General features: G+C 43.8%; 1 protein-coding gene across 7 annotated transcripts in view; it reads right to left on the reverse strand.

The window, feature by feature from the left end:
- The window catches only part of LOC120299446 (sodium channel protein type 5 subunit alpha-like), a 289,877-nt gene that overhangs the window by 14,583 nt on the left and 248,216 nt on the right, over window positions 1-27,078 (reverse strand). For 6 of the 7 annotated variants that reach the window (XM_039324298.1, XM_039324297.1, XM_039324295.1 and 3 more), the window contains one exon: window positions 25,371-25,727. The exons of the other annotated variant lie outside the window; for it this stretch is intronic. In XM_039324298.1, the coding sequence (XP_039180232.1) occupies window positions 25,371-25,727 (357 nt within the window). The remainder of the gene's footprint in view (window positions 1-25,370; window positions 25,728-27,078) is intronic. 7 annotated transcript variants of the gene reach the window in all.

Here is a 27,078-nt window from a genome sequence, read left to right on the forward strand (position 1 = left end):
CTTAAAAACTTCCAGTGTTGGAGCATTCACTGTTTCTGGAGCCAGGTTGTTCCACTGGTTAATTTTTCTCACTGTCAGGAAGTTTCTCCTTAGTTCTAGGTTGCTTCTCTCCTTGATTAGTTTCTATCTGTTGCTTCCTGTCCTGCCTTCAGGCACCTTGGAAAATAGCTTGACTCCCTCTTCTTTATGGCAGCCCCTGAGATACTGGTACACTGCTATCATGTCCCCCCTCGTCCTTCTCTTCATTAAACTAGACATCCCCAATTCCAGCAGCCTTTCCTTATATGTTTTAGCCTCCAGTCCCCTAATCATCTTTGTTGCTCTTCTCTGTACTCTTTCTAGAGTCTCAACGTCTTTTTTACATCGTGGTGACCAAAACTGGATGCAGTATTCCAAGGCATTGTAAAGTGGTATTAACCCTTCACGTGATCTTGATTCTATCCCTCTCTTAATGCAACCTAGCACTGTGTTGGCCTTTTTGGCAGCTGCAGCACATGGCTGGCTCACATTTAAGTGATTGTCCACTAGAACTCCGAGTCCCTCTCACAGTTACTACTATTGAGCAAGGTACCCCCTATACTATACCTGTACATTTGGTTTTTCTTGCCTAAATGTAGAAGAAAAACACAGAACATGGAATAACAGAGTTGGAAGGGACCTTGGTGGCCTTCTAGTCCAACCCCCTGCTGAAGAAAGAAAGCCTCAGCCATTCCAGACCACTGGCTGTCCAATCTCTTCTTAAGAACCTCCACCGATGAAGCATCCACAGCTTCTGGTGGCAAGCTGTTCCACTGGTTAATTGCTCTCACTGTCAGGAAATGTCTCCTTAGTTCTAGGTTGCTTCTCTCCTTGGTTAGTTTCTGTTGAGTCCTCTGCTTAATGGCAATAAATCACAGAGCATCTCGTAGAGTTAAGAAGCTTTTATTGTTGTTTCTTCCGCTCCGTTTCAGTTCTGAGGCATGCAGGCCTCTCTGTCTCTCTTAAGAACATTCCCCAGGCCAAATGGCAACATTTGGCGCGCTCTGCTCTTCGCACATGCATGCAAAGCAGGCGCCAGCCAGTCTGGTCCTGGGCAGCTTGCAACTGCCCAGGATTGTTGCAACGTCCCGAGCCTGCCTTTGCAGGCTCAGGACACAACACTCCTTCCCCCCCCCCCCCGGCTAAGAGTAATAACCATATGAATAGTTACACGTGACCTCAACGCGAGCGTAGTGTGCCAACCCATGCTCCAATGTTACTGGGTTATTGTTCTGGGCATTAATACCCAACGCCCATATTCCCATTGCTCCCAACAGCAGACACCTTCTCACTGTTTCTGCTTTGCCAGCAGAGCTACAAAATCCTCAAGGTACTTAGGAGATCTCTTGACTCTCTGTGACCTCCTTAGACCCTGAGAATTCCCAATTCCATTTTGCCCAGAGGATGACATGGATTTGCCCCCTCTATCAGACCTGGTGGTTCCCATGGACCGTGCCCCGTTGCCTGGTCTGCTTGCTTGCCCACCGGGCTCGTCAGACCAGGACTTTGTTCTCTCCATAACCTGGTTGACCTGCCTAGTTGCAGGCTCTCTGGCCCCTCTATAGAACTGCCACTGTTAGGCAACTCTGTAGTGCCTCCCAGGCCCACACTGGATCTATCAAGGGGCTGCATTCCTTCGCTCCCCAGTTCCGTAACGGGACTGTCTGGGGCTTCAGTGTTTCCCCAAAACTCAGTTGCCCCCCCATCTGTGCCGGAGGTGTCAGAAGTGGGATGTGCCTCTCCGGCCACCTCCCTGTGTGAATACCTCCTTCTGGAAACAGTAGCAGTACTGGACCAACTAGACTGGTTGTTTGCCAGCTCTCTTGCAATGTTTGAGTTATTAGGATGCTCCCGGTTATTCTCCCTGACTGGAGTGCTGAATGGTATTGGTGAATGATGAGTATGCCCCCTGGATGACTCCCTGGCTGGAGTAGGCACTGGTGCCTATGTGCATCCTAGTTCCCATGGATTCCTGTTCAGAACACTCGTGGAATCTTGGAGTAGGCCTTCTGTGGCTTCTCTGTTGGGGCCTGGCTGCTGCCAACACCCATCCCTTTGCCCATTGAGGTCCCCCCCCTGGAAAAGGCCCAGGAGTTTCTGAGGGTAAGTCCAGTCTTGTACGCAGCTGGTCGATATGCCGCCAAAGGACATGACAGTCATCCAACGAGACCTCATACGATAAGGGACCTGTAACCTTGCAAACTACAGCAGGAACCCACAAGTGACCTGGCCCGTAGTTACGGGTCCATACCGGGGCACCCACTTTCAATTGCCTTGGTGCCCTGGGTTGTGTCACCTTAGGAGGCAGTCTGTCCGGGTGCAACTGGTCAAGTTTAGTAATCAGTTTGCGCCCCAGCGAAGTTCAGCCGGGCTTTTCCCAGTAGAAGTTGAAGGTGTGGTGCGGTACGCAAGAAGAAAGTCAGCCAACCTGTGGTGCCAGTCCCCATAGGTCAGTTTCTTTAAAGCATCCTTGGTGATGCGGACCATCCGTTCAGCCATACCGTTGGTGGAAGGGTGGAAAGGTGCAGAGGTGGCATGACGAATCATGTTGGCCTGTAAGAAAGCTTGGAATTCGGAAGAGGTGAATTGAGGGCCGTTGTCAGACACCAACACATCCGGAAGCCCGTGTGCAGCAAAAATCCCCCTCAGTACTTGAATGGTCCTGGCAGCGGTGGTTGAAGAGACAGGTACAACCTCAAGCCATTTTGAATGGCTATCAACCAGGACCAAGAAGAATTGACCCTGAAAGGGCCCAGCGTAATCGATGTGCACCCTAGACCAAGGTGACTGTGTTTCTTCCCATCTATGCACAGGGGCCTGTGGCATTTCTGGGTGTGAGCGCTGACAAAGGTGGCAAGGGTGCACCTTAGCCTCAATTTCCTTGTCTAACCCAGGCCACCACAAATGGCTGCGCGCAAGCGCCTTCATTCTTACAATGCCAGGATGACCCTCGTGAAGGGAACCTAAGACCCTAGACCTCATTGAGTTATGAATGACAACTCTGCTGCCCCACAGCAGACAACCCTGAAAAGTGGATAACTCATGTCTCTTAAGCCAGAAACTCTGAAACTCAGTGCCTGGACAACTCTCTGGCCATCCAGACAAAACCCAGGATAAGACATGAGAGAGTGTGAGATCTGTGGCTGATTCAGCAGTCACATCCCTGGCATTTAAAGGTGACTCAGGCAGCGCTTGAATGGAAAGGATGTTGATGGCAGGGGCAGGATCAGCCTCCACTACTTGTAAGGGTAATCTACAGAGGCCATCAGCATGGCCCATTTCTTTGCCAGGTTTGTGAATTAAAGAAAAATTATAGGCTGACAGAAAGATTGACCATCTCAGCATCCTGGGGGAGATGATATGGGGGGTTTGTTTGTTTGTAGTAAACAACCCCAACAAAGGCTCATGGTCATTATAGACCGTGAAATGTCTGCCATATAAAAAATCATGGAATTTTTTAATTCCAGCAACAACAGCTAAGGCCTCCCTGTCTATCTGGGCGTAGTTTCGCTCAGCAGAAGACAAGATTCTGGAGTAATACGCAACAGGAACCTGAGTTCCATCCGGTCTAAGGTGGCTAAGTACTGCTCCCACCCCATAAGGGGAGGCATCACAAGCGATGCACACAGGGAGAGTTTCATTAAAATGTGCAAGTACATTATTAGACGTGAGTAAAACCTTAACCTCGTTGAAGCTTGCTTCATGTGCTTGTGACCACTGCCACACTGCCTGTTTGTCCAGAAGCCTATGAAGTGGTTCAGCTACATTAGCCTTGTTACGAATGAATGAATTATAGAAATTCAAGAGGCCCAGAAAAGCTTGTAGTTCAGCTTTGGACTTAGGCCTAGGAGCTTGCATGATAGCTTTTAATTTGGACTCAGCAGGATGAATCCCATTGGCATCAATTTTGAATCCCAGAAAATCTGTAGAAGACACCCCAATTTTACATTTTTCTTTTTTAAGCTTGAGGCCTGTTTTCCGGAACCGCAGCAGGACAGCCCTCAATCTCTCAGCTAAATTTTGAATGGAATCTCCAGCAATTAAGACATCATCAAAATAGGGGCAAACCCCTGGTATACCCCTCAAGGTATATTCCATTACACTTTGGAAAATTCCAGGAGCCACATTTACTCCAAATTGTAGTCTTTTGACTTTGAATGCCCCCCTGTGTGTTACAATGGTTTGTGCTATAGCAGCAGCTTCATCAACAGGTAACTGTTGATAAGCCTGTGCTAAATCTAGCTTTGCAAAAACACGCCCCCCCTTGAGGGAGGCCAGAATATGGCTGACTACAGGTACAGGATAGGCATGTTGTTGCAATGCCTTATTTAGGGTGCATTTGTAATCTGCACAGATGCGAATGTCCCCATTAGCCTTAAGAGGCGTGACTATGAGAGTTTCCCAAGGACTGGAGTCAACAGGTTCTAAGACTCCTTGCTGAATCAATTTGTCCAATTCAGCATCAGTTTTTCCTTTTAAAGCAAAAGGTACTCTCCTTGCTTTTATTCTGATAGGAGTGACAGTGGGGTCCAATTTTAAGGAAACTGAAGGCCCTTTGTACGTACCCAGCTGTGGGCTGAAGACATCTGCAAATTCTTTGCAGACTTCTTGGAGACCAACTGTTTGCAAGCTATTGAGCCCTGTAACTTGTATTCCCAAGGCCTCAAACCAATCGAGTCCTATGAGACTCGTGCGCTCACCCCCCACTACCAATACATCTAATGGACCTTCAAAATCCTTATATTGTATGTTAAGGGTGGCCTCCCCCTTAACACACACTTTGGAGTTTTGAAAGTCTGTTAGAACTATATTGGATGGTCTAAGCTTGGCCTGGAACCCACTGCTAGAGCAAATCTTTCTGAATGTGTGAATGGAAATAATTGAAAGTGCAGACCCAGTGTCTAGTTCCATGACCAATGGAACTCCTTGCAACTTCACTTTAAGTGACAGTTTCTTTTTGAGTGGCTTGTGTGTGCCTGTCCTATAAATGCTTCTTCGTGAAGCACAGAAACCTACCTTATTTTGGCTGGGGACCCTGGTACCTTTCAGGCGCAATTCTTCTCGGGGTTGTACCTTCTGACGGCCCAGACACACAGCTGCTATGTGGCCTTGCTTTCCACATGCTCTACAGATTGCAGAACGGAACCTGTAGTCGGTCCTCTTGTGGCGACCTCCACACCCGAAGCACTTGGGTACAGTTGAAGACTTTTCTTTGCCTTCCTTCTGCTTCCCTTCTTTGGTTGGGTAGAGATGGTCCACCTCTTCTTCAGGATACTCTTCCGAGCTCTCCTGGACTCCCTCATGGTGCACGGAAACAGCTTCTGGAGTACTTCTGATTGGCCTCATATCCTTGATTGCCCCACCTGCTGCCTCTTCTACAGTAACCTCTCTCAAGGCATCTTGGAACGATATGTCTTCCTTTGCAAAAAGTCTCTGCTGCCAGTCTCTGTTTCTAAGCCCACATACAAATCTGTCTCTCAGCCTTTCTTCTAAGTCTTTAAACTCACAAGGGTTGGCTGCTCTTCTCAAAGCTGCAATGTATTCTTTAGCTGATTCACCAGCCCGTTGATCCCTCTGTTCAAAGGTATGTCTCCATGCAATAACAGACAACTGGGGCTGAAAATGTTCTTTTAGTAATTTTTTAAAATCTGTGTAGGTAACACATTCAAGAGGTGCAGGGGCTGCTAAGTTTTCAGCAATTTCAAATGCATCTTGACCACAAACACAGAGCAAAGTAGCGGCCTTTAAGCCATCTTCTCTTATTTGGTTTACTTTCAAATAGTTTTCTACTCTGCCCACATAAGACTCCCATCTTTCTAGGTGCTTGACATCAAATTCAGAAATCTTTCCTATCTTTGCCATTTTCTCTTTTGTAATGGAAAGGGTCGATCAGCCAGCTTACCTCCAACGAAGCTGTATTGGCAGGCAGGTGCTGAATTTAACGCCATCTTCCTAGCTGTTCTCCGAACTCCTGGGTAAGCTTACAATTCTTTTAATTGCTTGTAAGGCATCCCACCTTCGTAGCCAGTTGTTGAGTCCTCAGCTTAATGGCAATAAATTACAGAGCATCTTGTAGAAGCCTTTATTGTTGTTAAGAAGCCTTTATTGTTGTTTCTTCAGCTCCATTTCAGCTCTGAGGCACGCAGGCCTCTCTGCCTCTCTTAAGAACATTCCCCGGGGCCAAATGGCAACATTTGGTGCGCTTTGCTCCTCGCGCATGCGCGCGAAGCAGGCGCCAGCCAGTGTGGTCCCGGGCAGCTTGCAACTGCCCGGGACTGTTGCAATGTCCCGAGCCTGCCTTTGCAGGCTCAGGACACAACAGTTTCCATCTGTTTCTTCTTGTCCTGCCCTCAGGGGCTTTGGGGAATGTGTGGACCCCTCCTTCCCTGTGACAGCCCTTTAAGTATTGAAGATCGCTACAATCTACTGGAAAATTGTGGACTTATGACCATAATTGGCCCAAAGTTTATGTTGCTAAGTGAGATAGTTGTTAAGTGAGTTTTGCTAATTTTACAATCTTTCTTGCCACAGTTCTTAAGTGAATCACTGAGGTTGTTAAGTTAGTCACATGGTTGTTAAATGAATCGGGCTTTTCGGAAGGTCACAAAAGGGATCACATGATCCCGGGGGTGTGCAACTGTCATAAATACATTATGAACCAGTTGCCAAGCATTTGAATTTTGATTACATGATCCTGGAGATACAGCAACGGTTGTCAGTGTGAAAAATGGTCACTTTCTTTAGTATTGTTCTAATTTTAAACAGTCATTAAGTGAACTGTTGTAAGTCAAGGACTAACTGTAGAAGGCTGGTTAACCCCTCAAAAGCCCGGCTCTTGTCTTTTATAATGTTATAATTAATTCATAACATTGGTTTTAATCATCCTGGCCTCTTTTTAAATTTTAACTTGTATAATGTTTCTATGTTTTAATAGATTACTGTACACCAGGGGTGTCAAACTCAATTTCATTGAGGGCCGCATCAGCATTGTGGTTGCCCTCGGGAGGGGCGGGTGTGGCCAAGGTGGGTGTGGCCTACTGGGTGGACGTAGATGGAGTGAGTGTGGCCTACTGGGTGGGCGTGGCCAGCTCTACATTGTTCTTGTCAAGGGTGCCTGTGGGGGCCTGGGCAGGAGTGGGACAGATCTGAGGGTCTCTGGCAGAAGCGGGCGGGACCAGGGCAAGAGCCAAGGCATGGTCCATTTCTTCATTCCTCACAAAGGGTGACACTTCCCCAGCATGTACCCAGGGGGTGGGGCTGACACGGCAGGGGCTGGTTCCTCGCTGTTTCCAGACAGCCTTGTGGAGCTAAGACTGAATGCATTTCAGCATAGAGGACCACCACAAAATTGTACATTGGCTACCGGCCAGCCTGGGCAGGGCCAAGGCAGTGGGGGCCATTCCCTCACTGTTTCCACGATGGCTTCGCGGGCCACATGAAATCACTTTGCGGACCACATCCGGCCCCCGGGCCTTGTGCTTGACGTGTCTGCTGTACACCATTCAAAATACACCACCCTTACATCCCTCTGTAAGGAAGATGGGCAATTGCAAAATGAAATAGATAGGTAGGTAGGTAGGTAGGAGGTAGGAGGTAGGTAGGTAGGTAGGAGGTAGGAGGTAGGTAGGTAGATAGATGGATAGATGAATGGATAGAGATAGATAGATTGTTGTTGTTGTTGTTGTTAATTGCGAAGTCGTGTCCGACCCATCGCGACCCCATGGACAACGTTCCTTCAGGTCTTCCTATCCTCTACCATCTTCTGGAGTCCATTTAAGTTCACACCTACTGCTTCAGTGACTCCATCCAGCCATCTCATTCTCTGTCGTCCCCTTCTTCTATTGCCCTCAATCTTTCCCAGCATTAGGCTCTTTTCCAGTGAATCCTTCCTTCTCATTAGGTGGCCAAAGTACTTGAGTTTCAACTTCAGGATCTGGCCTTCTAAAGAGCAGTCGGGGTTGATCTCTTCTAGGACTGACCGGTTTGAACGCCTTGCAGTCCAAGGGACTCGCAGGAGTCTTCTCCAGCACCATAGTTCAAAGGCTTCAATTCTTTTGCGCTCAGCCTTTCTTATGGTCCAACTTTCACAGCCATACATTGCAACTGGGAAAACCATGGCCTGGACTATACGCACTTTTGTTGGCAGGGTGATGTCTCTGCTTTTTAGTATGCTGTCTAGATTTGCCATAGCTTTCCTCCCCAGGAGCAAGCGTCTTTTAATTTCTTGGCTGCAGTCCCCATCTGAGGTGATCTTTGAGCCCAGAAAAATAAAATCTGTCACTACCTCCATTTCTTCCCCATCTATTTGCCAGGAATTGAGAGGGCCGGATGCCATGATTTTGGTTTTCTTAATGTTGAGTTTCAAGCCAACTTTTGCACTCTCCTTCTTCACCCGCATCAAGAGGCTCTTTAGTTCCTCTTCACTTTCTGCCATTAGAGTGGTATCATCTGCATATCTTAGGTTGTTGATATTTCTCCCGGCAATCTTAATTCCAACTTTTGATTCATCTAGCCCTGCCTTTCTCATGATGTGCTCTGCATATAAGTTAAACAGGCAGGGCGACAGTATACAGCCTTGCCGGACTCCTTTTCCAATTTTGAACCAATCAGTGGTTCCGTGTTCAGTTCTCACTGTTGCTTCTTGACCTGCATATAGGTTTCTCAAGAGACAAATGAGATGGTCTGGTATTCCCATCTCTTTAAGAACTTGCCACAATTTGTTGTGATCCACACAATCAAAGGCTTTCGCATAGTCAATGAAGCAGAAGTAGATGTTTTTCTGGAACTCCCTAGCTTTCTCCATGATCCAGCGTATGTTGGCAATTTGATCTCTAGTTCCTCTGCCTCTTCGAAATCCTGCCTGTACTTCTGGTAGTTCTCGATCCACATACTGCTGGAGTCTAGCTTGTAGGATTTTAAGCATAACTTTACTAGCATGTGAAATGAGTGCAATGGTGCGATAGTTTGAACATTCTTTGGCGTTGCCTTTTTTTGGAATTGGAATGTAAACTGACCTTTTCCAATCCTGTGGCCACTGTTGAGTTTTCCAAATTTGCTGGCAAATTGAGTGTAGCACTTTTACTGCATCGTCTTTTAATATTTTGAATAGCTCAGCTGGAATACTGTCACCTCCACTAGCTTTGTTGTTGCTCAGATTTTCTAAGGCCCATTTCAGTTCACATTCTAGGATGTCTGGTTCGAGGTCAGTGACCATCTCATTGTGGTTATCTGGGATGTTAAGCTCATTCTTGTATAGTTCTTCTGTGTAGTTTTGCCATCTCTTCTTAATCTCTTCTGCCTCTGTTAGGTCTCTGCCATTTTGGTCCTTTATCATGCCCATCTTTGCATGAAACGTTCCCTTCATATCTCCAATTTTCTTGAAGAGATCTCTGGTCCTCCCTATTCTGTTGTTTTCTTCTATTTCTTTGCACTGTTCATTTAAGAAGGCATTCTTATCTCTTCTAGCTACTCTCTGGAATTCTGCATTCAATTGGGTGTATCTTTTTCTTTCTCCCTTGCCTTTTGCTTCCCTTCTTTCCTCAGCTATTTGCAAAGCTTCCTCAGACAGCCATTTTGCTTTCTTGCATTTCTTTTTCTTTGGGATGGTTTTAGTTGCTACCTCTTGTACAATGTTGCGAACTTCCATCCATAGTTCTTCAGGCACTCTGTCTATCAGATCCAGTTCCTTAAATCTATTTGTCACCTCTACTGTATATTCATCAGGAATATGATTTAGTTCATACCTGAGTGGCCTAGTGCTTTTCCCTACTTTTTTCAATTTAAGCCTAAATTTTGCAACGAGAAGCTCATGATCTGAGCCACAGTCAGCTCCTGGTCTTGTTTTTACTGACTGTATACAGCTTCTCCATCTTTGGCTGCAGAGCACATAGTCAATCTGATTTCTATGTGGACCATCTGGTGATGTCTATGTGTAGAGCTAGATAGACAGAGATAGGTAAATAGATAGGTAGGTAAGCAGGTAGATAGATGATAGATAGATAGATAGATAGATAGATAGATAGATAGATATAGTTATGTAGGTAGACAGACAGACAGACAAGACAGACAGATAAATACAGTATGTTTGTTTTTTATTACTATATTTATTTATTTATACATATTTTTGAATTGTCAGTCTGCTTCAAAGAGGTATTAAACTTTTACATTTTGATAATACACTTCACAAAAACTTCTTTTTCTTCTTAAAGTAAAGGAAAAATAATAATAAAGCATCGCCTCCAATTCCTGGGAAAAATAAAATGTGTGAAGATTAATCCCGGTAAAGTGAATTGAAAGCAACCCACAGCAGGGTTGGCAAGAGACTCACATTAAGGACCATTTCAGACTTTCTTTGAAGCGAGCGAATATTTATAAGCCAAAATCAACAAAGCAAGAAAAAATGTCTTGCTTTGCCTGCTGTGACAATTTCCTCAATACCTCCAAGGACCTCCATAGAAGGTTCCCTCATACACATACACACAATATAATTCACAGTTTAGGCTGAAAAAAACATGACAGACTCAACTTCCCTATTTTAGCACTTAACTAATCTTGTTGAGGCTCAGAAACTAGTTCTGGTCAAACTTTGTTACTATTTTAATGACAGATCACTAAGTGAAGGGAGGGAAGTCCTATAAAAAGCAGCAGCCACAATTTTTGTACATTTGTATATTCATGTATTTATTTATTTACCTAGGCATGTGTGAAACCTCTAGGAATCCATCCTTACCCATCTCTTTCATATGCAGTCCCTTGGAATGCAAAGAGATCAAATCAGTCAATCCTAAAGGAAATCTACCTTGACTGTGATTTGGAAGGACAAATACTGAAGCTGAAGTTCAAATATTTTTGCTGTGAAAGATGGAAAGCAAAAGGAGAAGAAGATGGCAGAGGATAAGATGATGGTTAGATAGTGTCATGGATGCAACAAACATGAATTTTCGCAAACTCTGGGAGACGGTGGAGGAGAAGGAAGCCTGGAAGATTGTTGTCTGTGGGATTGTGAAGAGAGAGCATGACTTAGTGACTGAAAAGCAACAACAATAACAACTCATGTTGCAAACTGCTGAACTAAGTAAAGAAGACTCCTGGTTGAAGTACTTCAAATCTTGAGCCGATTCTGCTCACAGTTAAGTCCTCTGGGGAAAAAAATGATGTAAAGATGCTTCACATGCCAGTTGAGCTTTTCTTGATTAACAAGGACTCCCAGAGCAGAAGACTAGCAGAGTGCATCCATTAATAACAACTGGCAAAAAGAAGACATGATGAAAACACCTGAATTGTAGAAGAAGTGGACAGACTTAACAATAAACTTGTGACCATCCTGGACGAAGCAAGTCTAAAAATGCCAGAGAATTCCTAGAAGCCTGACATTTAGACAAATCAGCCATCAACAGGCACATAGAGATAAACAACATTTACATACCATTCGAAAGAGCCAATCAAAAAGCCCAAAAGGAAACAAATCCAAAATACTTCCTCATCAGCAATCAACATCAAGATGAACAGAGATTAATATCAAGATTAATAGTAGAACAAAAATCAAGCAATAACCAATACTAGTTCAGACAAACAAGATAATAATAAAAAACAACAGTCTAATTAAGGAACGTTCAAGACCAGCTTCACCACACTGATAGTGCAAGCCACTAATATATAAAATGAGATCAAACCCCACTCTCTACTGGTACTGAGGATGTTACTGTCAGATCTGTCACCACACTGCTTCTGACTTGCTTTGTTTGATGGCAGCTTGCCATAAAGTATGGGTAGTGGGGGAATAGAGGAATATGGTGTGGGGGGGGGGACAGGAACCAGAAGCACCAACCAGAGACACCAGTTGAACAATCCAAGGACATAGGCATGCGAACGTCCACCAAAGAGTCACCAAACTTTAAAATTGTAACTAATAATTTGAACTTTATTGGGCACTAAAAAGATGACCAGGGGGGAGGGCCTAAGAGAAGAGAATATTACAGGCTTTGCATTGGAATTCTCAGATCTGGCTTTGCTTATGCTGTAATCACTTAGCTTTAGTAAAAAGTATACCTTTCACTGAAAATGGAGTCAAGGGTCTTTCTTTCCTAAATGCCTAAGCTGGGACGGGCTTGACAGTTTCCTAGTTTAGTTTGCCAATGAAACATTTGCAAGAAATCACCCAAGCTCCCCCTGAAGCTTGAAGCTAAACTGGTTTTCAATATATACTTTTGTGAGAGAAAAAAAACAAAGGGGGGAAAATTGACTTCCACAACTGTCCATCTGAACATGATACCAGGCTAGCATCGACAGAGGTATAAAAGAAAGCAGATTATAAATGTGATGACAATCATCTCTTGCTTGTGTTCCAGAATATGCTTATTCACCTGCTACCACTTGCTCTCCTTAACTAAGCGGGATGTGTCTGGAGAATTTGCTTGGTTTAATGAGGTGTCCAAGGTGATGTAGTACACTCTGACTACTCCTTATCTCAAAGGTTGCCTTGGGCTTTCTGGCTGCTTCCCAGCTCTCCTTTAAATATGCCTTTTCTACTGTCATAGCTATGTGCATATTTTCTTACCATGCTCAAATAGCAATAGCACTTAGCACTTGGACTTATGCACCGCTTCACAGTGCTTTACAGCCCTCTCTGATTAGTTCACAAAGCCAGCCTATTTCCCCCCCCCCCCAACAATCTGGGTCCTCATTTTACCGACCTTGGAAGGATGGAAGGCTGAGTCAACCTTGAGCCAGTCAGGATCGAACTGCTGGCAGGGGCAGAGTTAGCCTGCAATGCTGCATTCTAACCACTGCACCACCACGGCTTTAATAAAGTGGGAAAGCTAGTATAGGGTGGAGCAATCAAATTCCTGCTCCCTTTTCATTTTTTTTTAATTACAAAAAGTACACAGGTTTATTTGTAAGTTAAATGCTAAAGACAGGATTCGAAATAAGGTGTGTGTTGCTTGGACAAATACAGATAGTCTTCAACTTACAACTGTTCATTTAGTGACTGTTCAAAATTACAATGCCATTAAAAATGACAATTTTTCATACTTATGATGACTGTTGCAACATCCCCATGGTCACATGATCAAAATTTGGATGTTTCACAACTAACTTTTATTTATGATGGTTGCAGTGTCCCGGGATCATGTGATCACCTTTTGCAACTTTCTGATGAGGAAAGTCAATGGGGGAAGCCAGATTCATTTAACAACCGTGTTACTTAACAACTGCCGTGATTCACTTAACAAGAAAGTTTGTAAAATGGGGCAAAACTTACTTGACAACTGTCTTGCTTAGCAATGGAAATTTGGAGTACAACTGTGGTCATAAGTTGAGAACTCCCTATACTGTATTTTACATTTTAGCTGGAAGCACTCACTATCTATAGGCTTTAAAACGAGATTGGACCTAGTGGTATTAAGCCAGATAGCTAAATTAAATCCCTCTGGTGAAATAATCAGTAGGATAAAGTGCTCATCCACAGCAGATGTACAAACAGTGAAACAAAATCTTTGCAGCCTAAACAAATAGCAGCTGTTGGTCGGTGACCTAAAAGGAAACCTTTCAGGCCCTTTTTTGAGCATCTGGGCATATCTGGGTGACCACAGCTGGAAATAGGGGATTGGGCTGAGTAGCCATTTGGATAGATTTCCACTTTTCCACTTCTGCTTGAATTGACGACATGCTTTTAAAAAAAATCACAATTCAATTTGGGGAATGCTCTCTGATTTGATGATTTGAGAGACAGGCTAACACTTGTTACTTGATCACGTGAAGTATTAATACCACTTTACAATGCCTTGGTAAGGCCACACTAGGAATACTGCATCCAGTTTTGGTCACCATGATGTAAAAAAGATGTTGAGACTCTAGAAAGAGTGCAGAGAAGAGCAACAAAGATGAATAGGGGACTGGAGCCTAAAACATATGAGGAAAGGCTGCTGGAATTGGGTCTGTCTAGTTCAATGAAGAGAAGGACGAGGGGGGACATGATAGCAGTGTTCCAGTTTCTCAAGGGTTGCCCCAAAGAAGAGGGAGTCAAGCTATTCTCCAAAGCATCTGAAGGCAGGACAAGAAGCAATGGATGGAAACCAATCAAGGAGAGAAACAACCTAGAACTAAGGAAAAACTTCCTGACAGTCAGAACAATTAACCAGTGGAACAACCTGCCTCCAGAAGCCGTGAATGCTCCAACACTGGAAGTTTTTAAGAAGAGACTGGACAGCCATTTGTCTGAAACAGTATAGGGTTTCCTGCCTGATCAGGGGGCTGGACTAGATGACCTCCAGGGTACCTTCCCCCATTATTATTATTATTATTATCGATCATCGCACAGTCAGCCAGATGTTCAGACTGGATTTGGCATTTTGTCTACCTATCGAGTCCTTACCCAGGACCTGGGATAGGCAGATGTGGCTGTTTGATGGTATTACAGATATCGTCGCAGGATGGAAGCAGTTCCTAATAAGGCCGCCTTTTGCAATTGACTAATAGCGAATTTGTCAATGCCAATGGTGTTCAAGTGGTGCTCCAGTTCTTTTGGGATTGCACCCAAGGAGCCTATGACTATTGGTACTACCCTTGCTTGCTTTTGCCACAGTCTTTCTATTTCTATTTGTAGGTCTTTGTATTTTATTATCTTCTCCAGTTCTTTCTCGTCTATTCTGCTGTCTCCAGGCACTGCCATGTCCACTATCCACACTCTTTTGTCTTTCTTATCGACAATTGTTAAGTCTGGGGTGTTATGTTGCAGGTGCTTGTCTGTTTGAATTCTGAAGTCCCAGAGCAGTTTCATTTTATCATGATGATGTTTTTCCATACAGCTTCAGATCATCCATATAAAGGAGGTGGGATAGTCTGGCAAATGTTTTTGATGTTTGATAGCCATGTCCTGAGTTATTCAGTATTGTTGACAGAGGAAACAGTGCAATAACAAATAATAATGGTGATAATGAATCTCCTTGAAATATTCCTCTCTTGATATTAACCTCTCCCAGCCTCTCACCATTGATCTGCAACTGTGTCTTCCATTGTGCCATCGATCTTTGCACAAATTTTCTGATGTTTCTACTGACTCCTGTTATTTCTAGGCACTTGATTATCCAATCATGTGGCAGAGAGTCAAATGCCTTTATGTAGTCAATCCATGCCACATTCAGGTTGGTCTTCTTTCTCTTGCAGTTTTCCAAGATCATTTTGTCTATTAGGAGTTGATCTTTTGTTCCTCTGCTATTGGGGCGGTTTCCTTTCTGCTCAGGTGGAAAGAAATTGTTTTCAACTAGATGCTATTGCACCGCATCAGTTACTACACCAGTTAGTAATTTGAAAGTTGTTGGTAAGCAGGTAATTGGCCTGTAGTTACCTGGTGTTGCCCCTTTTGCTGGATTTTTCATTATTAGGTAGGTTTTCCCAGTTGTTAGCCACTTTTCAATTTCTCCTCCTTGTAGTATATTGTTGAACTGTTTGGCAATGAGTGGGTGTATAACAGTTAGATGTTTCAACCAAAACCCATGCAGTTCATCTTCACCTGGTGCTGACCAATTTTTGATTTTCTTTGCTCTTTTTTCTACCATTTTTGTTGTTATTACTAGTTCTTTCATTTCAACTTCTGTTTTATTTGCATCCACCTCTTTTAACCAAGCCGCATCCTTGTTGTATTTCTTTGGGTTATCCCATATCTGCTTCCAGAACTGCACTGTTTCTTCCTTGTCAGGTACTGACTGATTCCTTGCAGTTTCTCCATTGATGGATTGGTAGAAATGTTTCTGATTGGATTGAAATTGGAGGTTCTGCCTATAGTTTGCAATTCGAGCTTCATATCTACTGATTTTCCTGGCTATAGCTGTTATTTGTTGCTTTATTATTTCCAGTGCTTCCTTGATCTTCCTTGTTTCTAAGTGGTATTTCTTGATTAGGTATTCTTTGGTCTTCTTGTTCTTCAGCTTCTTTTCTTTCATCTGTTCTAGCTTGCTTGCATGTGATCTTAACTTGCTGATCTTATTTTCTAGTCTAACCTTCCATTTTTGTGGTGCACTGTTTGTTTGTTTTTCTTTTTTGTTGATTTTGCATCCCAGGTATTCTGTTATAACTGCAGCTGTGCTGTACATTAGTTGGTTTGTTTCTTGCAGTGAATTGGTGCTTATACTTGATATTGCAGTATTTGCATCTTTTAATGCTTGTGCTAGCTGTTTCTTTGGAACAAGCTTCAATGCAGGTAGTCTTATTCTGTTGTTTTTGTGCTGTTCTAGATGCTCAGTTATTCTTTGTTTCAATTCTTTTATTTCTTTTTTTTTTTCTTCCTGAGGAAGAGGTGCCTGGTTTCCAAATGAGAACAGTTGTATATCTCTGCTGGATTCCTTCACTGCCAACTCCCCCTGGTTTGCCTCTACATTCTGAATTACTTCTGGTAAGGCTTTGATTTCTTTGCCCTGGGTAAACCTTTGCAGTTCGTCCAATTCTGTTTCTGTGAATACTTTATTTCGTGTTATAAATCGGCGTTGATCTGCTAGTCTCTGTTCTGTTATTTCTGATTCTGGATGTTGTTCTTTCCAGAACTGGTGCATTCGTTTTAGATATCCTCTTCTTGTTGGACTTGATCTGTAGTAACAGATCATTATTTCTTTGTTTTCCATCACTGTGTATCTGCGACGGGTAAACACCTTTTCTTCCAGTAGTTCTGCAGCTGCTGGCCCTGGTTGCTCAGCCAACAGTCCTGAGTCCTGTAACCCATTTTTCACCAGATATCCAGGAACTCCGATATCTAGCGCGGACCTTGTTAACCAGGGCAACATCCGAGCTGGTATGGCATTCTGAAATTTATGTCTCACCATATTTTTTATGGGAGAGACACTCTTTGTCTGATTCCTCTGATGAGACCTGTCCAGTATGGTTGAACCTCCGGCATAGCTCTCATCTTCCTCAGAGTACACAAGCCCCACAACCACGTCAAGGTAGTGCCTCACTGGGGGATTATTATTATTATTATTATTATTATTATTATTATTATTATTATTATTACTGAACGAGGATTCCAGCTGCAACAGTGATGGGCTCTGACAGGAACTACCAGGATTACTCCCTGCTCTGCTGTCCTTTGTGAGGAGGCCCTTGGGAACACATGCTTGAGATCTCTTCCTCTGCAGAATTATCACCCATTAACCTTTTGTCTGTACTTCTATTTGCATTTGAGGACAGCAAGGAAAGAGCATTTGGTCCAGGTGCAAATTCTGCAAAGATCAACTTTGGCTGGCAGCTTTTGCTTTGAAAGCAAGTTTCCCCCCCCCTCCCCTTTCCAAATGAGCACAAGCAGGCCGAGCATTACAGTCCTGTGCTAGGAAAACAGGCAGGTGCTTTCTCTCTCTAAACCCAAATATGGGTCAGAGCTACCCAGGTAGCAATCTAACACATGCTGGAGGGAGGGAATTGAGATGTCTTAAATAGTCTACTCCAAGGTTTTTCGGCTATATATTGAATCTAAGAAGAACTCTGCTGGGGCAGGACAAAGGCCAAGCCAATCTAGGTGTCTCTGGGAGGCCCATAAATGAGCACAAGGATTTTTTGTTTGTTTGTTTGAATTTTCCAGGAACTGGCATCCAAAGATGCACATCATGCACGTTCAGTGCCAGAAGAAAATGTGAGTGGCCACAAAATGTAGCACAAAAACATGGGATGGAGGACATAGAGCAGTGATGGCGAACCTTTTAGAGACTGAGTGCCCAAACTGCAACCCAAAACCCACTTATTTATCGCCGGGTGTCAGGTGGGTGTGGTCCACTGGATGTGGCTGTGGTGGTCATGGCAGACTGGATGGGTGTGGCCAAGGTGGGCATGATCACCTCAATATTGCTCGTGGGGAGGGACGCCTGTGGGGGCCGGGCAGGGTTGGAGGAGATCCAGGGGGTCTCTGGCAGGTGGGGTGGTGGGCAGGAGGCTTGTCCTGTGGGGAGAGGCGAGGACAGGGAGGCAGGGCAGGGGTGCCATTGTCACAGGGCAAGGTGAGACGGGCCAGGACAGCTGCTGCCTGACACCATCGGCCCCTGCACACAGAGGCCAGCGAGTGCATGGGGGCTGGATGCATCCAGCCATGTGGGATCTCGGAGAATTAGTGGGCGTCTGGTTGAAGAGGGACGGTTGCCATCTCTGGGCATGGCATGCGTGCCCACAGAGAGGGCTCTGAATGCCTCCTCTGGCACGCGTGCCATAGGTTCGCCACCACTGATATAGGGGGTCTTTCTGGAAATCCAAGTAGCCACATGAGGGCTGGGTGCTGGATCCAATTCAAGATAGGCTAAAAAGAGACACCATTTTGGAAGAAACCAGCTCCTGCAACTCCTAAATCTTCTTGAAATTTAGGATTTTGCTCTGTGACCTTGTAAGAATATTTTTATTCATCTCCCTCAAGGAGGGGCTCTGGGTGCTGATATAGCTTCTATAACATCCTATTCCTTGACTGACTGAGTGAATTTAATTTAATTTGTCTGTCATCCATTCTCAAAGACTCTGAACAGCTGAGGGGAAAACATTTCCGAAGACTGAGAAAGGCCATATAAAATGCCTGCTTCCAAAGTCCTGTCAGAAGATAATTTCATGTAAATGAGATCCAAAGCGAGATGTATCTATTTGATTTGACTGGACAGGCAGATTATTGTGGGAGAACGTGGTTCCACACATACAGCTAGTTCCAGACATACAACCATTTGTTCAAAATTACAACAGCACTGAAAAAAAGTAATTTATGACTATTTTTCACACTTACAACCTTTGCAGCATCCCATGGTCACTTGACCAAAATGTGGATGCTTGGAAACTGTTTCACATTTATGATGGTTGCAGTGTCCCAAGGTCATGCAACCTTCTGACAAGTAATGGGGAAAACAGATTCACTTAACAACCATATTATTAACTTAAAAACTGCAATGCTTCACTGAACATCTGTGGCAAGAAAGGCCGTAAAATGGGGCAAAAGTCACACAACTGTCTTAGCCACAGAAATTTTGGTTGTAAAATGAGGACTATCTGTAATCTCAAATTGTTTGATGACCCAAAGCCATTCTATCTTGGAAAGATTTGGTCTGAATCTATTTCTCCATATCCAGGCCCTGGATCAGCACCTACATTGCATTGCCTGAATGGTCCAAGGAACTAAACTACAGGTAATTCTCGACTTATAGCAGTTCATTTAGTGACCATTCAAAGTTACAGCATGCCTTATGACCATTTTTCATAGTTATGACCTTTCCCCATGGTCATGTGATCAAAATTCAGATGCTTGGCAACTGATTCCTATGAACAGTTTATGATTGTTGCTGTGTCACAACATGTGATCAACTTTTGTGACCTTTGACAAGCAAGGTCGATGGGGAGGCCAGATTCATTTAACAACTGAGTTGCTATTTATCAACTGCAGTGATTCACTTGACAACTGTGGCAAGTAAGGTCGTAAAATCGGGCAAAACTCACTTAACAAATGTTTCACTTACGAACAGAAATTTTAAGCTCAGTTGTGGTCATAAGTTGAGGACTACCTGTACTGCGTCTGACTTTTTTTAGAAATGCAGCTCCTGCCATCTGCTACTCCTAGACTTCCCCAGGACAGTTTTCCAAGAAAACTACCATGTTTTGGTTTTTTAGGACTGCAGTTCCTGAAATTTATTACTGGCTACACCTAAAGCCAGTAGTTGTTGTTGTTGTTCATTGTGAAGTTGTGTCCGACCCATCGCAACCCCATGGACAACATTCCTCTAGGCCTTCCTGTCCTCTACCATCTTCTGGAGTCCATTTAAGTTCACACCTCCTGCTTCAGTGACTCCATCCAGCCATCTCATTCTCTGTCGTCCCCTTCTTCTCTTGCCCTCAATCTTTCCCAGCATCAGGCCCTTCTCCAGTGAGTCCTTCCTTCTCATTAGGTGGCCAAAGTATTTGAGTTTCAACTTCAGGATCTGGCCTTCTAAAGAGCAGTCGGGGTTGATCTCCTCCAGGACTGACCGGTTTGAACGCTTTGCAGTCCAGGGGACTCCCAGGAGTCTTCTCCAGCACCATAGTTCAAAGACCTCCATTCTTAGCTAGTAATAGCAAACTGCTTTTCTTATATCTTCTGAAAACTTAACCTTGAAGAGCTATTGAAAACTTAATTTTCTAGACCAGTCAACCTGGTACTTTCCATGTATGTTGAATTTGATCTTTCCTCTCCTTACTGGGTGGCACGATGACTCAGTGGTTAAGATGCTGCGGTTGTTGGCTGCAAAGCTGACAGCCGAAGTTCAAGACCCGAGTGTTGCACAAAAGGGTGAGTGAGTGCCTGTCTTCACTTAGCTCCTGCTCACCTAGCAGTTCAAAAGCATACAAATGCCAGTTCAAAGCCTGTCAACTGTCTGGTCTTATTCCACCAAGGAGGTAGAAGATTATTAGGTTTTAAATTGGGGGTTTATCATTTTAAGTAGTCGTAGACATTGAGAGTATGTAGGATGGCCATATAAATTTTCTTAATAGTGTAAATACATAAACAAAAATTGTTGAATCATATTGAAATTAATAGATTTAGATCAGATGGAATCTCCTGTCTCTTCAGGTAATCTGATTTCATCAACACAGGTACTACTTAATATAGTAGTAGAAAACTTCTATAAATCACCTTCTAGGACAGTGAAAGGCTAAGACCAAGGAGAGCCAGATTCATGTGGTCAGCCAGGGATACTCATTGAATTTGGCCACCATTGACTCTCAGCCCAATTGATCCAAAGAATTGCAGTAAGGAAAAATTGGAGCAATTCTTGGAGAAGAGGGAGGATAGAATAACAAAGTTCTATGGGACGTTGAAAGTCTTCTAGTCTAGCCTCCTGCTCAAGCAGGAAACTCTATACCACTGATGGTGAACCTTTTACAGACTGAGTGTCTCAAAACTGGCCCCACCCCTGCTCTACCCCCCTGCCCCGCCCCCACCCCATCCCCCACTCCGCCTGCCCGCAGGGCCACTCACCGCCTCCAGAGCCCACCACAGATCACCCGGGCAGCCCAGCAGTGCCATGGCGGCCACGCCCTCTGCCCGTGTCCCGCAATATCAATTGTGCAGGATGCGGTGTGAGGGCAGAGTCTTGTCTACACTGCCTGGCTGCCATGTCCTTGGCTATGCTGCTCCATGTGGGCCATGCTTGGGGGTGACTCTTCTCCAGGGGGGTTGCTGGTGAGAAGGGGGTTGTGGGGAGAGGTGAGGCTGGGACCATGGCACATGTGCCCACAGAGAGGGCTCCGAGTGCCGCCTCTGGCACCCGTGCCATAGGTTCGCCACCACTGCTCTATATTGTTTCTGACCAATGTTTGTCCAATCTCTTCTTAAAAACCTCCAGTTTTGGAGCACCTATAACTTCTGAAGGTAAGGTATTCCACTGATTAATTGTTCTTACTGTTAGACATTTCTCCTTAATTCTAGGCTGGTTCTCTTCTTGATTATATACAGTAAATTCAACCACAACAAAAAACAATACACTGATGAATCAGCCAAAATTATTTTTTTGCAGTTTTACTCCCGAGCTATAGCAGCTAACTCAGTGGGTTGTCTATTATTTTGGAAGGATTTTTTCTCTCTCCAGAAAGTTGGCTTTCTCCATTGACATACCTCCAGCATTTCTGACCTCTTGGTAATGTTCACAATCACATCCGCATGTACGAAATAGTGACACAGGAAATTCCAGATTCTCAAGCATGATTAATGAATTGTATAACTCCATTCATCTGCCACCTTTGCTTAGAAATAAAATAAATCGTGGTCTCATATGAACAGGACTGAAATTTTAGCCCAAGGGTTTAGAGGTCATAATTCCTACAGCTGTGTCATTGTCTCAGTCCCGCCCAGTCAACCAAGCCTATTATCTATTTACAAAATCACTTCACAGATCAAACAGGGGCACCCCGTGACTCTGTTATGTCAGCTCATAGGATGCAGTTTGTTGGCAATCATTCAAGAAGGCTGGGAATCCTGCAGAGACCCTTCTTTGTTCTTCATAACTCAACCAAACTGTAGCTTCCTCCGTGATACCTATTCTCGTGTGAAACCGGCTAAGCCATTTTGCAAAACCCAATTGCCAACATCATTAAAGGACAAGGATTAATCTGATCTCCTTTCCCTGTGAATGCATAAGTCTCATTCTATCACTCCTCCAAATCCTTTGGAATCTCACTCTAAAAGCATTGATTACAGTGGTGCAACGTGACTTTGCGAAAGAGTGCTACGCACTCCCTAATTTGGACGCTGCGGTCAAGATACTCTCCGAGAGGAATGATGCACACCATATGACTGAACACTGGCAGCCGTACCACAGTGTTATTATGAGCCAGATTGGACAGCAGGAAGCACACATTTACACCAAGGGTTTCAGAATTGCCAAGATGTTTTGAGAGCCACAAGCGTTAACACCCAGATGATTGCATGTTATCTTAAATTCAAGCTCAGATAAGTTATTCTATACTGAATGTCCTGTCTGAAGCCTGCTAGTGGTTTCCACAACACAGACCTAGTTCACAAATCTTGACAGACCAATACTTTAAAGGTGCAATGATTGGTGGGAGATGTCCTTCACACATGCTGACAGCCACACACTCAATCACACCAGCTCTGCTTTCCTTAGATGTGATCCCACAGGACTGTAATATGTGCTCGAATTCTATAGAGGCATAACATGGATGGCGATAGACTTTTCTGGCTTAAATCTGGCAGAAGCTACTAAGACACTAGAGAAATCCTTATCTAAAAACATTCTTCATTGCATGCTAAATGAAGCTACTTTAAATTATTCATTCTCCTCTATCAGTATGAGAAATACAAGTAGACTTCAACTTACAAGTATTCTTTAGTGACCGGTGAAAGTTACAACTGCATTGAAAAAGCTGGCCTATAACTGTTTCTAACACTTAACAACCATTGCAGAATCCCCATGGTCATGTAATCAAAATTCAACACTTGGCAACTGGCTCTTGTTTATGATGCTTGCAATGTCCCAGGGTCTCGTTATCACTTTTTGCCACCTTCTGACAAGCAAAGTCAATGGGGAAGCCAGATTCACTTAAAAAACATGTTGCTAATTTAATAACTGCAGTGATTCACTTAACAACTGTGGTGAGGGAGGTCGTAAAATGGAGCAAAACTCTCTTGACAATTGTTTGACTTAGCAACAGAGATTTTGGGCTCAGTTGTGGTCGTAAATTGAGAACTGCCTGTAGGTTAAGTTTAACTCCAGTGCTTCTTTTTCCCACATTTCTTATGACTTTAATAGGCTTCTTTGCATTTCTTGGATTTTACACTAGGTGATGTTTGTTGAAATAATTGTTGTTCTGGCAAATTATAACATAAAGAAAAATATTTGCAGTTCAGGGCTGAAATGACAGGGTGCTTTTTGAGCATGGTTATTTCCTTGCAGATGTTTCATTACTGATGATATTACCTAGTAACATGTGATGAAACATTTGCAAGAAAACAACCAAGCTCAGAGAACGCCAAGGACCCCTCCATCTCTAACACAGTGACGGTGAACCTTTTAGAGACCGAGTGCCCAAACTGCAAACCAAAACCCACTTATGTATTGTGGGTGGGCATGGCCCATTGGATGGGTGTGGCCAATTGGGTGAGCATGGTCAATTGGGTAGGGTGGCTGCAGTGGTAGTGGCAGACTGGGTGGGACTAAAAAGTTCAATCCATCAATTCTAACTTTGGGAGATCTTTTTTTTCCCCACAAGAAGTTGAAATTGATTGATTGAACTTTTTTTTTCTTGCACAGAGTGGTGGAGGCCTAAAGCGAAAAGATTTTATAAAACCCAGCTGAAGGCCTAGGACTGGGGCGATGGTGTGTGTGCCCACAGAGAGGGCTCTGCGTGTCACCAGTGGCACATGTAGCGTAGGTTCACCACCACAGCTCTAACATATCAGAAATGGTTCCAGTTGCAGAGGCAAAGTTGATGTAAACTTTGATGATCTGATACTCTCCAGACATGATAAGTAAAACCATTTGGTCATACAGACATACAAATATACTGTGGTTAGCTGAGGCACAGTGTGTTCTAAATAGCAATGTGACTTTTGGAAGAGGCCTCATCAACTGCTCCCATTTTAGATTTGGCCTACTGGCAGGTTAATAACCTCAGAACACACTGAGGTAAAATATCTGTCCCAGACCCTTAACACATCGTGCTATGTTTCAAAAGCAGAAATATGAGTGCAACATACAGCTGTATCATCAATTATAAGACAAGACAATAGATACATTTGTACTATCTGAATCCAGTACTAGATGGCTGTTAAAATTATCCCCCAAGAGCATATCAAGGAGAGAAGCAACCTAGAACTAAGGAGAAACTTCCTGACAGTGAGAACAATTAACCAGTGGAACAACCTGCCTCCAGAAGCAGTAAATGCTCCAACACTGGAAGTTTTTAAGAAGAGACTGGACAGTCATTTGTCCGAAATGGTGTAGGGTTTCCTGCCTGAGCAGGGGGTTGGACTAGATGGCCTCCAAGGTCCCTTCCAACTTTACTACTATTATTATTATTATATGTTGCATACTGACAATGTTTTCCCTCAGTTCACCTGTTGACACAATCTCCATCCTTACTTTTCCTACTGGAAGTAAGTTTCCTGGAACAGGACAAGGATTGTGAGGGAGAATCTGGTTTCCCTCAGGACTGGCAACCATGAAGGATATATTTATTCTATTTTTTTCCTCATTCATAATCATTCTGGAAAGATTTTATGTTTGCAATACCTGCAAATCTTTATAACTGATTGAAGAAGTAGTTATGCAATGCATAGAAGATTGCCGATTGCTGAAGAAACTACGTCCCATCTTTTAGCCATGGAATTCTTAGAGTAATTCTTGTACAGATAATCCTCGACTTACAACCATTCATTTAGTGACCATTTGAAGTTCCCACAGCACTGACAAAAGCATTTTTGAAACAACTGTTTTCAACACTTATGACTATTGTAGCACTCCCACGGTCACAGGTTCAAAATTTGGATGCTTGGCAACGGACTCATATTTATGACAGTTGCAGTGTCCCAATGTCACGTGTCTACCTTTTGTGAACTTTTGACAAGCAAAACCAATGGGTAAACCAGATTCATTTAACAACCATGTGACCAAATTAAAAACTGTAGTGATTCATTTAACAACAATGGCAAGAAAGGCCAGAAAATGGGATGCAACTCACGATTTGCTAGCAAATGGGATGCAACTCACAAATGTCTTGCTTAGCAACATAAATGTTGGGCTCTATTGTAATTGTACATTGAGGACTACCTGTACTCAGCCCCTGGAAAGTAGAAGCTGTAGTGAAGATGTGGAACGTACCCCGCCCACCCCAAAATGTTTTGCAGTACTTACCACCAGGTTCCCAATCACCATGACCAGCAGAAACACCAGGAGACACAGTGGCTGACCAACGACTTTCATGCAGTCCCACATAGTTTCAATCCATTCTCCACAAAGGATGCGGAAGATTATTAGAAAAGAATGGAAAAAGTCCTTCATGTGCCAGCGGGGTAGCATTCCGTTGCTGCTGATTCTGCTGACATTCTTGTAGTACAAATCTCCGAAAAGCTGCATCCCGACCACCGCAAAAATGAAGACAATGATGGCTAAAACAAGGGTAAGATTTCCCAATGCTCCCACTGAGTTTCCAATTATTTTAATAAGCGTATTTAAGGTTGGCCAAGATTTTGCAAGCTTGAAGACCCTTAGCTGTAAGGGGAAAAAATCACAAAAACATAACTAAGTCTTAGAGAAGAACACTGAATAATATTAATAGAGGATGGGTGGGTGGGTGGGTGGATGGATGGATGGGTGGATGGATGGATGGATGGGTGGGTGGGTAGAATATACAAGTAGTTACAACTGTTCATTTAGTGACCATTCAAAGTTACAACACCCCTGAAAAAAGTGACTTACGACCATTTTTCATACATGTGTTGCAGCATTCCCCATGGCCACATGATCAAAATTCAGACCCATGGCAACTGGCTCATATTTATGACAGTTGCAGTGTCCCTGGGTCACGTGATCCCCTTTTGCAACCTTCTGACAAATAAAGTCATTGGGTAAACCAGATTCACTTAACAACCATGTTATTAACTTAATAACTGAAGTGATTCATGTAGCAATTATGACAAGGAAGGTTGTAAAATAGGGCAAAACTCACTTAAGAACGTCTGTCTCACTTCGCAACACAAATTTTGGGCTCAATTTTGGTTTTAACTTGAAGACTCCCTGTGAAGAAGATGAAGAGCTGGTGCAGATTAAAAACAAGTGTAAGAGTTCTATTGCTGTGTCCTTCTTCCTCTGTTTTAGTTCATGTATAACGCTTAGTATGTGGAAAAGAAACAAACAGCATCCCAAATCTGCATGTGGCAGGCATAATTCTCACACCTATCTCTCACATCTTTGGGATAACCCTCACACCTGTCTCAATTAGCGGTGCTTTGAATGAACCCTCTTATCTTCATTGAGTGGAGAGTCATATCCTGTCTCCAGAAGCGTTAGTAAAAGACAAGCAAGGGGAGAGGTGGAGATGTGCAGGGAGTTTGAGGGTCTATAGGAGACATGACAATGAAGTTACGGGAGCTTCCGGTACGTGGCGGCGATGATGGCGGCTACTTTGTAGCCGTCCAGCTGGGAAGGTGTCAGAGCCGCGGAGCACAGCGCACATCAGCTGGCCCGCGGTTCGGAATCCCCTTCCCGGGCAAAGGGAAGGGGTAGAGAATGCAGGAGTAGAGGTAGAACACCTGAACCCCCTCTGGATTTTTTCCTTGAGGGGGTGGAAGGAGTGTTCCCTCGGAGCTCCTGCTGATCTCCGCCTCCCAGCTGTTTTTGCTTTTTCGGAAGCAAAAGGAACCGCCGCTTCTATCTCCGCGGTTAAAGAGTCTCGGTGAACTTTTGAAGCGGACAGAGCGGTTTAAAGGATTTCTTTTTATAGTTTAGTGTTTTATTTTCCTTTTCTAGTTAGTTTTGGTTGTTTCTCCTTTGTTCTTTTTTGCTGGCACGGAGAGAGAAAAAAAGATGGCGCTTTGAAAGTGTTCGGCTTTTTTTTTTTCTT

The sequence above is a fragment of the Crotalus tigris genome, unplaced genomic scaffold, assembly GCF_016545835.1.
Source record: "Crotalus tigris isolate CLP2741 ecotype Arizona unplaced genomic scaffold, ASM1654583v1 scf7180000024297.1652928, whole genome shotgun sequence".
Taxonomy (NCBI): domain Eukaryota; kingdom Metazoa; phylum Chordata; class Lepidosauria; order Squamata; family Viperidae; genus Crotalus; species Crotalus tigris.